Source organism: Vulpes vulpes, chromosome 8 (assembly GCF_048418805.1).
Source record: "Vulpes vulpes isolate BD-2025 chromosome 8, VulVul3, whole genome shotgun sequence".
Lineage (NCBI taxonomy): Eukaryota > Metazoa > Chordata > Mammalia > Carnivora > Canidae > Vulpes > Vulpes vulpes.
The window spans coordinates 88676410-88689941 of NC_132787.1; the positions used below are offsets into that span (position 1 = coordinate 88676410).

The following is a 13532-nucleotide window of genomic DNA, read 5'->3' on the forward strand; positions in this document are numbered from 1 at the left end:
CCACAGGAATGTATTGAGTGCTAATGTAATTCTTTCATCTAAGCAGAACGATTGCATTGACTTCTGCAAGGGACTTTTACTTGATTGGATTGTAATCAGTTATGTCTTTTCACAGGACCAAGTCCTTTTTTTTTTTAATTCAATTGTAATCTACTTGTTCCTCAGGGCTGCTGCACTTTATCATCTTATTAATCAACCTACTTGCTCTCAAACTTCATGAATGCACAGGGAGAGTTCTGAAGCCCATTCTCAGCCAGGGACGGAGGGCAGCCCCCTCTGCTGGTGGGGCCGGGCATAGCAGGGGAAGGGGGGGCACTTGGGCATGGGTCTTCCCCGAGATCCACACATTGACCTTCAGGAGTCACTGGGAGAAAGAGAGAAAGAAAGACCTTTTGGGGCACTACCTCAACCTCCAGTCCTCGGTAGGCAGAAGAATGATGCCTAGAGAGGATCCTCTAAAGAATCGAGTGCTCTCTAAGAATTAAACTGCAGGACTTGGCAGCTTTCCTGGTTCAACGGCACATCTGCATGGAGTCACTCTGTCTATGTGCCTGGCCACACCTGCGCCTGGGATGGGCTCCAGCTGCTGGAAACCCCTTCAGCTCTTGTAGCTTCTCCAATTCCTCTTAAGCCTCATCTGTTGGCATGACCCCCAGATCTGATGGTATGGGTTTCTTAACATCCACACTATTGACATTTTGGAATGGGTGAGTCTTTGTTGTGAGTGACTGTCATGGGTACTGCAGCCTCTCTAGCAGCACCGCTGGCCTCTGTCTACCCAATGCCAATAGCATCCCAAGTATTAACAATCAAAAATGTGTCCAGACATTGCCAGATATCTCCAGGTGAGCAAAACCACTGGTCTAAATGTTAAATTTCACAACAACCATCACTCACAAGGTAAAAATTGTGAGCGGTCAGCCCACACCCAGACAGCCTCCAAGTCATTCGAATGTATTCAGCAAATATCTATCAAGTGCCTTCTATGCGCCAGTCACTGTTCTAGCATCTTGAAATAAATCTATGAACGAAAGAAAGATCTCTGCTCTGAAGAAGCTAACGTTCCCACTGGGGGAGGAGGGATGAACAATGACTAGTAAATATCAGTCCATCAGAATGCCCAGAAGTGCAAGTGTTCTAGTGAACAGAAGTAGGGTAACAAGAGTCAGGTGTGTAGTAGGGCAGGTTGCAATTGTAAATAGGGTGATCTAGGGAAGCCTATTGAACAAATGACAGCTGAGCAGAGTCCTGAAAGGGATCGAACCAGGAAAATATCTGGGGCTGCTAGCCAAGCAATAGCCAAGGCATTGAGCTGGGAGAGTTCCTGGTTTATTCTTGAACACCGGGGAGGGGGGTGGAGCAAGAGGAAGAATAGGTGAGAGATGAGGTGATCAGGCTACCATAAAGACGTTTTGAAGCCATAGGACAGTTTTGGCCCTAAAAGTGGGAATAAGGTGGGAGAAGGAGCTGCTGTGATTTACATACTGTAAGACTCACTCTGGCCTCAGTACAGCGAATAGCTCGCTTAGGACCAAGGGAAGAGGCAGCACAATGAATTCAGTGGTTGCTGCATTAGTCCAGGAGAGAGATGATGGTGGCTGGGACGAAGATGGCAACAGCGGCTGAATTCTGGGCATATTTGGAAAGCAAAAGAAAAAAGCAAAATCTCCTGCCCATCTAGATGAAGAACTGAGACAAAGAAAGGATCAAGGATGACTCCAAGAATTGCACCTGAGCCATTGCAACGAAGGAGCTGCCATCACCTGAGCTGGGAATGCTGTGGATGGAGCAGGTGTGGGGGCAAGCTCAGGAGAGATCTGGAGGACAGCCAGGTGGAGATTTCTGGTAACCAACAGAGATGAGCCACTGGACTTGAGGAACGAGGTCTAGAGTGGAGATAGAAATTTGGGAGACGTCCGCATAAAATTGAGCCAGAATAAGATTGACTAGGGAGCAGTACTGATTAAGAGGAAGATGAAGGGCTGAGCCCCAGGGACCCCCAACATCTAGAGGTCAGGGAAAAGAAGAGCAGAGGAGGCTGAGGGGAAGGAGCCATGGAGGTCAGAGGAGATTCCAGAGGATGTGGCCTCTTGAAAGTCAGGTGAAGAAAGTCTTACCATGGACACATGATCAAGTCTGCCAAATGCTGCTGCTGGGTCGGCAGACTGAGAATCCATCCTTCTTCACCTCTCCCACCCAATTTAGAGGAGCTGCCCAGGGGCAGCGGGGGATGGGTGCGAGCCTGGGCTCTATTTAGAGGAAAGACCATTCCCCAGCCCGACCGCTTCCTTCTTCCCACTCCTGCAATCTTCAGCCATCTGCAGATTCTGTTCACAGGAAGAGGGCATCCCCCAAGGTGGAGACCCCACTGCTGTTGGACAGAGAGGAGGAAGAGAGCAGGGTCTGAAGGGATAGACCTTCTTGGTACCACTGGTTCAGACTGGACAGCTGCTCGATTTACACAGGAGGAGGCAGGTCCAGGGAAGTGAGGTGCCTCACCCAACATGGCTCAGCAAATCTCCAGCACACCCAGTCAAGAAGCCAGATTGGACCCTGCCCAGTGGGCAAACCGTATTTGGGTTCCCTGCCCCTGGGCTCAGCCCTCCGGACATGCCTCCAGCATCTCATGCCCACCCCAGGCAGCAGTTAGCAGGGTTTCCTCCCACTGCTCCTCCCCAGCACCACCCCCCAACCTGGACAGCACTGCACACACACACACAAGAGAAATGTCAGCTCTCTACAATAGCAATTCAGAATCTTCCACCCACACTAAATCCACTCTAAAAAATATCAAATTATTTCCATCATTAAATCCAAAATGCCATAAAACAAATTGCATCTTGGCTATTTATCTGGAAATTTCTCTAGTGCTCATTGCCGGCACCCCTGAGTGCTTTAGCATAAGGAGTGGCTCAAGATGAATTGCCATGTCCACTGGCTGGTTACACAGCAGCATTCAATGGAAATGTGATGTTTTATCGGCCTTTTTTCTAATAAGTGAAAGCAAAGCCATTTTCCTCTGAAGTCGGGTGGATGTTTGGAGCGTTCTTAGCTGTTGTGCCTGACAAGCTGACCTGCTCTTCCTGAAGGACTGCCCTCTTTATTTCAGGGATCCCCTGTATCATGGGGATTTCCTGCACACCCCCAGGGATTCCTAGATACCTGGGCCCACACCAGGACCATGTGTGCGCCCAGAAGTGAATCTAAGTAAAACAACAGCAGCTGTTTATGCAGTCCTTAACACATGAGACGCTATCCTACACACCTCTCTGTACCATCCTGAGTAGGTACAGCCTGTGGTGTCTGTTTTCCCATTCCACACTTGGAAGTCAGAGAGGGTGAGCACCTCCTCCTCAGTCGCCCAGGGGTGTCTGCAGATTCTTGGGGTCACATCCTGTTCTCTGTGATGGACACAGAAAGCTCCATTTAGGGCTGCGTCGGGGGATTTCTGGAGGCAAGGTATGGGAGAGAAGACCCAGATGGGAGAGAAGAGATGTCTAAAATGGAGAAATGATTTTCCCCTAGATGGGCTGGGAATAAAGCTGAGCCTGGCCTCCCACTGCTGTGCTCTCTTCCATTGATCCTTCAAAACAGCCACTTCTCAAAAAACCTTCAGTGGCTCACCACTGCCTAGAGATTTAAGTCTGATTGTATTCAAGGCTTCTGGCCATTATCTGACCGTCCAGTTGAATTCCCCTACCCATTCACATTTACACTCCCTCCAGCCTTATCTCACCATCTAAGGCCTTTGTCATCCCCTCTTCAGAGTCCAGAGGATCCTAACAGGTCCTCCTGGACTGTCTCTCTGTCCTAAAGTGGACTTTTCTAAACCAAAGAGACTCCTTCTGCTTTTCCCCACATTCCCCTCTCATCTACTTCTCTCTGGGTTCATGCTACTCTCTTCCCCTGGAATGCTCTAACTCTCCCCCATTCTCTATTTTTTAAATCTCCCTATGCTTCAAAGCCCAACTAAACACCACCTCCTACAGGCAGTCCTCCTTGATCACCAGTCAGCACAAAGTTGCTCGGTGTCCCCCAACTTCCCATGCATTTTCTATCTAAGCTATCCTATGGTCCTTCTCTAATACTCTCTAGTGACAGTTGTATATGTATATATATATATATATTATCTGTGTGTGTGCTTGTGTGTGTATATATACATATATATATGTATTTATTTTTGTCTCTTCAACTCAACTGTAAGCTATTGGAGAGATGGTCAGAGCCTATCATGAAGCATAGAAGGTCTGTGTGCCGGGAAGGAGAGAAACTTGAGCTTACAAACCTGAGGTGCTTTTTGTTTCTACAGACAAACCGATTAATCCAGAAAGTCTGCATTGGAGAGAACAACGTGATAGAAGAAGAAATCCGCGTGAACAGAAGTGTGCATGAGTGGGCAGGAGGGGGCGGAGGAGGAGGTGGAGCCACCTACGTATTTAAGGTAAGTGTGCCAGCTGTGCCAGCACGCCATGGGCAGTGGCTTCCGTGAGTCATGGATCCATCATGTGGGACCCTCATGACAGCCGTGAGAATGGAATGCCTCAGGTGTCCTTAGCCCCATCTAAAGATGAGCAAAGTGAGGCCCAGGGGAATGTAGGGGTCCCTGTCTGTCAGAGAAAAGGCAGGTTCTTCTCTTGCTGACATACCAGCCCGTTGTCCCCCACACAGGCCTTGCCGTTGCTACCTCAGAGTTCCAGAGGGTCCCACGGTGCCTCCCCTGTGCTGAGCTGGGCTTTTCTGACATGAGCAAAAGCAGGCAAAGGCTTCCTTCTGGGTCCTCCCACTGTGACAGGGATGCTGGGAGCTTAACCTTGAAGCTGTAGAGGTCAGAGCCAGAGACCCCGGAGAGTGGGGAGGTAAGAGGGAGCAGAGAGACGCGTTCCTAAGCACCAGCACCCAGTCCTCTGAGGCTAGTGTCAGAAGCTTCAGGTAAGATCCGTCCCACCTCCTGGTGGATGTTTCGATCTCCTGGTGCTTTTGCTCCTCTGACTGGGCCCCGATGGACACGGGAGCTGGGGTAGGAGAGGGCGGATGGTCGCAGCCTCCGGACCACCGGGAGGTCCCCCACAGCCCAGCAAATACTCAGACACTTTAAGCACCGAAGTGGCTCAGGGTCCCCAGAGTGGGAGTCCGGCTCACCTTCTCAGTCTCCCATCTCCCCATCTCCCCGGGCAGATGAAGGACGGCGTGCCAGTGCCCCTGATCATTGCAGCCGGCGGGGGCGGCAGGGCCTACGGCGCCAAGACAGACACGTTCCACCCAGAGCGACTGGAGAATAACTCCTCGGTTCTGGGGCTGAACGGCAACTCCGGAGCGGCAGGTAAGGCGCCGAGGCCGCGCTCCCCAGGACAGGCCCGGGGATGGCCTGAGCTCCCTCGGCCCGCGCCCCCACACGCCTGCGTCTCGGGTGCTGGTACCTGAGAAGCCGGGAGCTCTGGATACCGGTACCCACATCAAGGGAGGAAGGCCAGGCCGCAGCCTGGGGACCTGGAGGCATCTTTGCTGACATGGGGTTTGAACTGCAGAGGTCACTGAGCAAGGGGGCCAGGCGGTCGTATTGGGACCGGCAGCCCAGCTGCCCTGGGCTTCCTCCAGAGCAGCTGGACTCGAGCAGGTGGAAGGAGTGTGGGCAGAGTCAAGGTCCTGTGGTCGGTGCCTCCAGGCGCTGGCCTACCAGCTGGCACATCTCCCTGGGGAAGCTCTTCCAGGAATCTCCCCAGCTTGGCAATCCGTGCTCGCGAGGGCGAGCCAGCAGCACAGAAGTCAGAGACCAACCCTGAAGGGGTGTGAATTCTGACTCCTCCGAAGCAGCCACGTCTGAAGAGAAAATGCAATTCGTTTTTGGATTTTTTTTTCTCCACAATCTGACCAAGGATCTTTGGAGGCGGTTAAGATTCAAGGTCAATCAAACAAATGCTCAAATTTCCCTTTCAAGTGAGAGACGGCTGGAAGAGGAGGAAGAGTAGACACAGGGGTGCGGCCCTGGAGAGGGTGACCCAGTGCTCTTCCTGGCACCCCTCCTGCCGGGGCAGCAGGGAATAACCCCCGGAGCCCCTCCACATCTGCTTTTCAGAATTGCCCCGTGGGGCTTTCCAAGTGATTATTCCCATTCTACAGAAGAGTCAGCGAGCTCAGAGAGTTGGTGGGTGGTTTTCTCAAAGCAGCCGCACTGTTTCATACTCATTTTTAAAAAAAACATCATTGTGGTTGCTTTGTTTTCCTCTTTATATGGATTGTTTTCTTTCCCATACATTTGCTTAGAAGCTGTTAAGACGGAGTAGGGGGTCAGAAACCCCTCAGCCCGGACCCGTGCAGGGCACAGGGGAGAGAGGGCTGGGTCATCCTGATTTATTTACCACGCTCATGGCCCACTGTAGGTGCCTAATGTTGCTGAGGGGCCTTCCCTTTGCCACGAGACACCAACAGCCCTGAAAGGCCCACATGCTGCCCTCCAGCTGGCAGAAGGAAGGCCAGCTGCTTGAAACCCCAGCCAGGTGCCACAGCCCTGCAGCTTCCAAAGCTGATCTGCCTGGGAGTTTCCATTCTGTTCTGATCGTCCCTCTTCTAGACTGAGCTTGTTCCTGACCTTGGCCTCCTTTCCTACAACCCAGCTCCTCCTCTCTAGCACAATAGTAATCTCCATGCTCAGCTTCCCCCACCTAGACATCCCTCTGCTGCCCACTCAGGGTCCAGAAGAATCTCTGCCACCCATTCTTCCAGATGCCCCTTCCAGGCTAGCTAACCCTCGGGGTTCCGCAGACCCACGCGCTGCTGTTTCTCCAGGTCCTCACCACCTACCAAGTGCAGGAACAGAAAGTACTGTGCAGCTTTTGGAGTAGACTGCCTGTTGCAATGTCATACGAAGCAACATAGGGGGAGACAAAAGGAGTCCTGGAATCTCAAGGGGCCAGCAGGAGAGGTTGATTGTGGTTAGCCTGTGGCCTTAAGATAAAGCTGCATTGAACCTCAGCTCTGTAAATAGCATTTCCTCTGCAAGAGCTCAAAGCAGCCCCAGGCACTGGGAAGCACAGCTCCAGTGGCTGTCATCACAAGGGTCTTGCCCACCCCTTCTCCAGCCCCTTCTCCACCCCCATCTTCCCTGCCCCTGACCTTGGAGCAGCAACTTAGAAGCAGCCAAGCAAGAAGAAGCTTCAGAGTGTGAAGCCCTCTGCACACGTGTTCTACCTCCTATGCCCAAACATCCCTACGTGTCATGTGGTTTGGGAAGCATTTTGCATGCCCATTGTCTCCTTTGATCCCAACATCGACCCAATAAGGCAAGTCTTACTATCCCCAAGTTACAGATAAGGAGACTGAGGCTCGGAATGGGGAAGTCCTTGCCCAGGGTCTCAGAGCCAGTAAAAATGAAGCCCATTAGGTTGTCCGACCTAGTCCAGGATTCCTGCAAAGGAACTCCACTGCAGTGAGCCCAGCAGGATTTTGATAGTTGGCTGTCCAAGGACTGGCAGGTCCCCGTTCTTGTTGGGATGCAAAGCATTAATGAAACAAAGTCCCAGCACTTCAGGAGTTGGGGGCATGGAAAGAAGGCAGAGGAATGAGTCTAGTTGTCAAGCTGCTTGCGCCCCCCCCCCCAACTCCTCCATCCCTAACCAAGCATTCTCCCCAGCTTGTGATCCAAAGACCTAGTGGGTCTGAAGCATGGTCCCAACTGGATGCACACGGCTGTGGCCAAAGCAGATCTCACCAGGGCATAGGGCACGCTCCTGTTTCTCCAGCTGTGGATTCCAAAGCCCCCAGGCCCTACTTGGCCCTGGTGACCGAATCTAGCCAGAATCCTCTCACTCGGGGTTTTCTCTGTCTCTTCCTACAGGTGGTGGAGGTGGCTGGAATGATAACACTTCCTTGCTCTGGTCTGGAAAATCTTTGCTGGAGGGTGCCACCGGAGGACATTCCTGCCCCCAGGCCATGAAGAAGTGGGGGTGGGAGACAAGAGGGGGTTTCGGAGGGGGTGGCGGGGGGTGCTCCTCAGGTGGAGGAGGCGGAGGATATATAGGTAAAGATGATTCGTGTTCAAGGTGTCACTCCCTCCCTTCTTAGTCCTAGGCATTCCCCGTCCTGTCCCTGGCCCTTGCCTGCCCTCCCCTGGCCCACCCCAAGTGTGGACTGTGATGTCACCGTGCACGCCTTCCTCTCAGCCCCTATAGGACCAGCCAGAGGCAGGGTGTTGGCTCTCGAGCCAGCATCCTGCCTCAAGGCTTCCATAGCAACAGCCTCAAGATCTTGTGTGTTCTCGATGCCCACCTCTCCCAAAGCCAATGATAAAGGGCTTTGATTACCCAGACTATTCTCTGAGCCAGCCCTGAAGTCGCACTGGCACGAGAACCTTGGAGGCCACGCTCCCCGGGCCTGTGCCTCCCTCTGGATGGCCTGGCTTAAGTCTTTGCCAAGCCAACTCCCTCCCTGAGGGCCTGGTTGGTGGCCTCCAGCCTCACAGGCTCCCTCTCCCTTCCCTACCCCAGCCCACCAGCTTCCAGAACTTTGCCCTCTCCATGCTCATGGGCAGCCCCAGCCCACCCCGCCAGCCAGCAGCCAGCCACTGGCCCAGCCCTCCTCCGAGCTTCAGAGCAGAGCACAAGAGCCTTCTGAAGCCGAGAGGCTGGGAGGCTGGGAGGCTGGGAGGCTGGGAGGCTGGGAGGCTGGGAAGCTGGGGGGCTGGGCGGCTCCATCATCCCCACAGATTAGGACATGACGCATGCACGCACCGTGATGTTCTGTCTGTGTTTTGCTTTACGCTGTGTGTCAGATGCTTGTGTTAACCAGACGCTCTTCTCTTCCAAACTCTGGGTGGGCGGGAGGAGCCTGAGGGGGGAGCCCAAAGATACCCAGTCCAGCAGAAAGGAGGGACGGGAGCCTGAAGGCACAGGGGCCCATCCCCCATGTCCCACCCTGACCCCATGGGACTGGAGAGCAACTCCTCAATGCTAGTGGCCTGGCCAGTTCTGAAAGAGGTACCAAGGGGCTAGTCCAGCCTGAGGACACCAGACCCCTTCGGATTCTTGTTCACATGACCTGCCTCCCAGCAGCCCCAGTGCAGTGCTGGGGACTCCCCGGTGGGAGCTAGCCTGGACCTGGAGGGAACCCGATGCCAAACCCCAAGTGCCACCCCTGTGCCCCAGGGCTCCCTTCCCTCCCCAACCACCACCCCCACACCAGGCCCTTCACCACCCCGAGGCCCCTGCATGCCCCGCTGGTGTGCAAATGTGTCAAGACTTGGGCCCCCTGCCTCTCTGGGTTAAACCCTTCTCTGGTTTGGTACAGGTGGCAACGCGGCCTCAAACAATGACCCCGAGATGGACGGGGAGGACGGGGTTTCCTTCATCAGTCCTCTGGGCATCCTGTACACCCCAGCTTTAAAAGGTATCCCCTCTGCTAGGCGGCAGGAGTGACCTCCTCAGGCCAGTTCTCCCACCCAGATAGAACGTCAGGGCCACGGACGAGAGTCCAAGACCCAAAGGCATGATTACGGGTCCCTCACAGGCAAGTCTTCCCAGGGCTCATCTCGGCAAGTTTTCTGGGAGTCAGGATGTGTGGTCTGAGATGGATGTGAAGACGGAAGACTGACTTTGAGGCAGGCTGGTTCTAGAAAACGCTGCCGCAGAAGTCCCCTTATCCGTGCCAGCTGGCCCGAGGGTCACGCACTTGGACCCTCCCATCTGCCCACAAAAATGAGCCACATGTCCTCTGTCTGAGCTCCTTCAGATGCATCAGGGATGTCCCTCCACACATTGGTACTTCAGTGGCAGTGGGACGTAGGGACAGGAGCCAGAGAACCCACACTGACCAGCTGGCGATAGAGCACAGAGGCCGGGAATGGGGTACGGGGTGGTCTTCTCCACCTCAACCCAGAGCTGATCCTCCCTTCTTGTCACCAGTGATGGAGGGCCACGGGGAAGTGAATATTAAGCATTATCTAAACTGCAGCCACTGTGAGGGAGACGAGTGCCACATGGACCCAGAAAGCCACAAGGTCATCTGCTTCTGTGATCACGGGACAGTGCTGGCTGAGGATGGCGTCTCCTGCATCGGTAGGAGGGACGTGAGGGCGGTGACAGGGAAGGGGCCCAGAGTGTGAACCCTCAGGGGCTGCGGCTAGTTTCACCATCTGGGACACCCCAGATGCAGTTTTGTCAGCGCTCTGACCCGTCTGACTGCCCCAACACGGGTGCTCTGAGGACTGGGCAGACGGTCCTGTGTGTGAAAGGCAGGTAGTGGCTCATGAAGGACCCCTCACTTGTCTCATCCCACCCCTAACCCAGGGCATCAACCCTCACATCCCCACCAAGGGGCCATCCTGCCTGCACTGGAACACCCCCAGTGCCAGGGACCTCGCACTCCCAAGGCACGCTGACGTCAAGAGTGCCAGAGCCGCATCCTGTTCCTTTCCATTTCCACCCTGAGGTTTGCAGAACCTCTCAGGCGCTGCAGGGGTTGGAAGACAGAGCTGTGTCCTCCTCCTGCAAGTCTCCGGATGAAAAAAACCCATTTGCTTCCATCAGTTCACACAGGACACTTTTATGTCTCTTCCCTGTCTGTGTCCCACGTCTACGAGTATTCTGGTGACCAGTGTCCATGCGAGATGTCGTGTCCAGGACCAGGCAGGGGATCCCAGTGCACCCAGACCAGACCCCCCTCAGTCAGGGCCCAGTGCTTTGGGGGCCCCAGGCAGTAACTCAGCCTCCAAGTGTTCCTGATGGGTCCCCTCTGTGCCAGCGTCATATGGAGTCTGTACTGGTCACCTCAGGCCTCTGATCTCTTCCATAACCACCACTGGCCCCCTGTCATCCTGCCATTGTGCAGTTAATGTTTGGGATCAATGTCCAGAATTTGACATTTATCCCTGTCACATGTTTCCTCCACCCAGAAGCTATTAAAATTTGTTAACCAGAATCAGCCCATTTCCCGCCCCTGGCCCTCTGCAAAAGAAGGCCTCCAGGGTCTGGAAGGAGCAGGTGGTGTTTGTCCTGGAGAGGGAGGGTATTTCTGCCTTGGAGCTAGCACCGAGGATGACCAGCACGGTCACCGGTGCCCCATGGGGGCCTTTCTTGCAGTATCCCCCACCCCAGAGCCCCACCTGCCGCTCTCACTGGTCCTGTCCGTCGTGACCTCAGCCCTCGTGGCCGCCCTGGTCCTGGCTTTCTCCGGCATCATGATTGGTGAGTGTGCCAGAGCCCTGGGGCTTCCAGGGGTGGGGCGGGAGGGGTGTGGAAGGGGCCAAGGAAGGCAGATCTGGTGGGACAGACAACATTCCGGCTTTGCCATGGAGGCAGAGGTGTCACTGTGGGTGGGGGGTGATTAGGGCAGCCCAGGCCAGCCTGAAACAGAAGCCCTCTGCCCCAGCCCCCAGCACCACTTCTGTTTCCTAACTGAACTGCCGCTTCCACTCCTTGACCTCCCCGTAGAGCCTTCTAGAGGCACTCTGCTGAGGAGGACACAGTGGCCAAAGCTTACCCCCAACCCCAGAGTTCACTTCCAGCTGCCGCCAGACATAGTGCAAATGGCTTCAGGGGACATAGGATTTGGCTCATTCCCCAGGGAACACCTCCAGCCTCACCCGTCCCCACATCAAGTAGGCAATGCAAAGTTGGCTTCTCAGTATTTCTGTTAGGCCTGTGAGCCAAGGTGAGCGGAGAGGTCTCGGCGCTGTCCAGCCAGGCTCTTACTGCGGGAGGTGCCCAGGGCAGGTGGGCAGGGACACGAAGGAAGGCAGAGGGGAAGGCTCAGTACCGGCAGCGCTTTCAGACCAGCCCCTTTAGGCCAGTTGGGGGCTGGTAAGGGGTGCGTGGGTCCCATTTGATGCCATCTTTCAAAGGGACAGGATGATGAAAGCTAACGCTTGTTGCACACCACATGCCAGGTGATTTACACATTTTAGTTCACTGAATCCTCACTTGACCCTCTGAGCATGCTTGGTCCATTTGAGAGAGGAGGGGCCTGAGTACACAGCCGTCGACTCACTTGCCCTGGCCCATAACTGGGGGCACTGGGCTTTCAAAATAGAATCCACACTGTGCATCACAGTTTCATCCTGTGTCCCAACGGACTTGGCCCCAAGGAATATTCTCACAGATATATAGTAAGAGCAGCAATGATGGTCACTTGCACCAGTAGAGTTTTTCAAAGCCATTTTACGTTGGTGAATTCATTTCATTATTTGTTAGAATCACTAAGTGTGATGGAAATGTTCAGATCCCAGAGGAGGAGACGGAGATCCAGGAAGGCTTCCTGGAGGAGGTAGCCCGTGCTGGGCTTCAAGGGCCAGGCTGCCTGGCCCAGGCCACATCGTAGCTAACCTTCATCTGCCTGTAGTGTACCGCCGGAAACACCAGGAGCTGCAAGCCATGCAGATGGAGCTCCAGAGCCCCGAGTATAAGCTGAGCAAGCTCCGTACCTCGACCATCATGACTGACTACAACCCCAACTACTGCTTTGCTGGCAAGACCTCGTCCATCAGTGACCTGAAGGAGGTGCCTCGGAAAAACATCACCCTCATCCGGTGAGTGCCCCCCGCCACTGTACTCCGGGGTGGTGCGGGTGTGGGAGGAGTTCAGGCTGGATGGTCATCCCCACACCATGGATTTTTCCAGCCACAAGAGGCCAGCACAACCACCCCTCAGGGCAGTTCCAGCCTTCCCAGGTTCAATGCTTAGGGCCACTTGGAGAGGTATTTAACTGTTTAACACCCCATATATTCACGGGGTTTGCACAATGAATGGAGAGCAAGACAGGGAACCAGGACATTCCTCGAAGTCCCCTGAAGCGCCCCCTCCCAAGTCTTCTCGGCCCCTCATTCTCCAGGTGGAGCAAAGTGTCCTCCTCTGAGCTTCCAGGGCACCCCATGCCTTCCTCCATCATTTACTGAGCACACTCGGCAGGAATGTCTGCCAGGGATCTGTCCCTCCCCAAGAAGTGGGAGCCTCTCCCGGGGCAAGGCCCTGTCCTCTTCACCCCTATGACCCTGACAGATATCAAAGACCTAGTTTGTCTTCATTGAATAATAAGGCAGGGGAGGCCTGGCATTGTATGGCAAAGCCAGGTGGAGGGTGTTACTCCTCAGTTTGCAGGAAACCCCCTGCCCCTCGTGTGCCTCTTTCTCCTGGCCCCCACCCCGCCCCCTCTGCCTGACCTTGCCTTTTCCTTTGCACAGGGGACTGGGCCACGGTGCGTTTGGGGAGGTGTATGAGGGTCAGGTGTCTGGAGTGCCCAGCGACCCGAGCCCCCTGCAAGTGGCCGTAAAGGTAAGAGGCGGCTCCATCACGGCCCTGATTGGCCGGCAGTCTCCACGGCCTCAGCTCTTGGACCACACCCTCTTACCCCTGCGGCTCACAGCCTCCTCCTCCTTTCCACCCTCCCCTTCTGTACCCAGACGCTGCCTGAGGTGTGTTCTGAACAGGACGAACTGGATTTCCTCATGGAAGCCCTGATTATCAGGTAAATAAAGCCACAGAGAGACGCCCCCTGTTAGATGTTTCTGTCTCCGAAGGAAATGGTGTTGTCCTCCAGCGTCCCCTTCC

The 13532-nt window shown here is 54.6% G+C and overlaps 1 protein-coding gene across 2 annotated transcripts in view; it reads left to right on the plus strand.

The window, feature by feature from the left end:
- Positions 1-13532, plus strand: part of ALK (ALK receptor tyrosine kinase) — a 673225-nt gene that overhangs the window by 630794 nt on the left and 28899 nt on the right. The window contains exons 14-22 of one of the 2 annotated variants that reach the window (XM_026016017.2): positions 4310-4441; positions 5176-5320; positions 7832-8014; positions 9280-9378; positions 9894-10046; positions 11070-11174; positions 12328-12514; positions 13166-13256; positions 13385-13449. In XM_026016017.2, coding sequence (XP_025871802.2) covers positions 4310-4441; positions 5176-5320; positions 7832-8014; positions 9280-9378; positions 9894-10046; positions 11070-11174; positions 12328-12514; positions 13166-13256; positions 13385-13449 — 1160 coding nt within the window. Of the gene's footprint in view, positions 1-4309; positions 4442-5175; positions 5321-7831; positions 8015-9279; positions 9379-9893; positions 10047-11069; positions 11175-12327; positions 12515-13165; positions 13257-13384; positions 13450-13532 lie in introns of those variants that run through there. The other variant, XM_072767396.1, reaches the window with a different exon arrangement.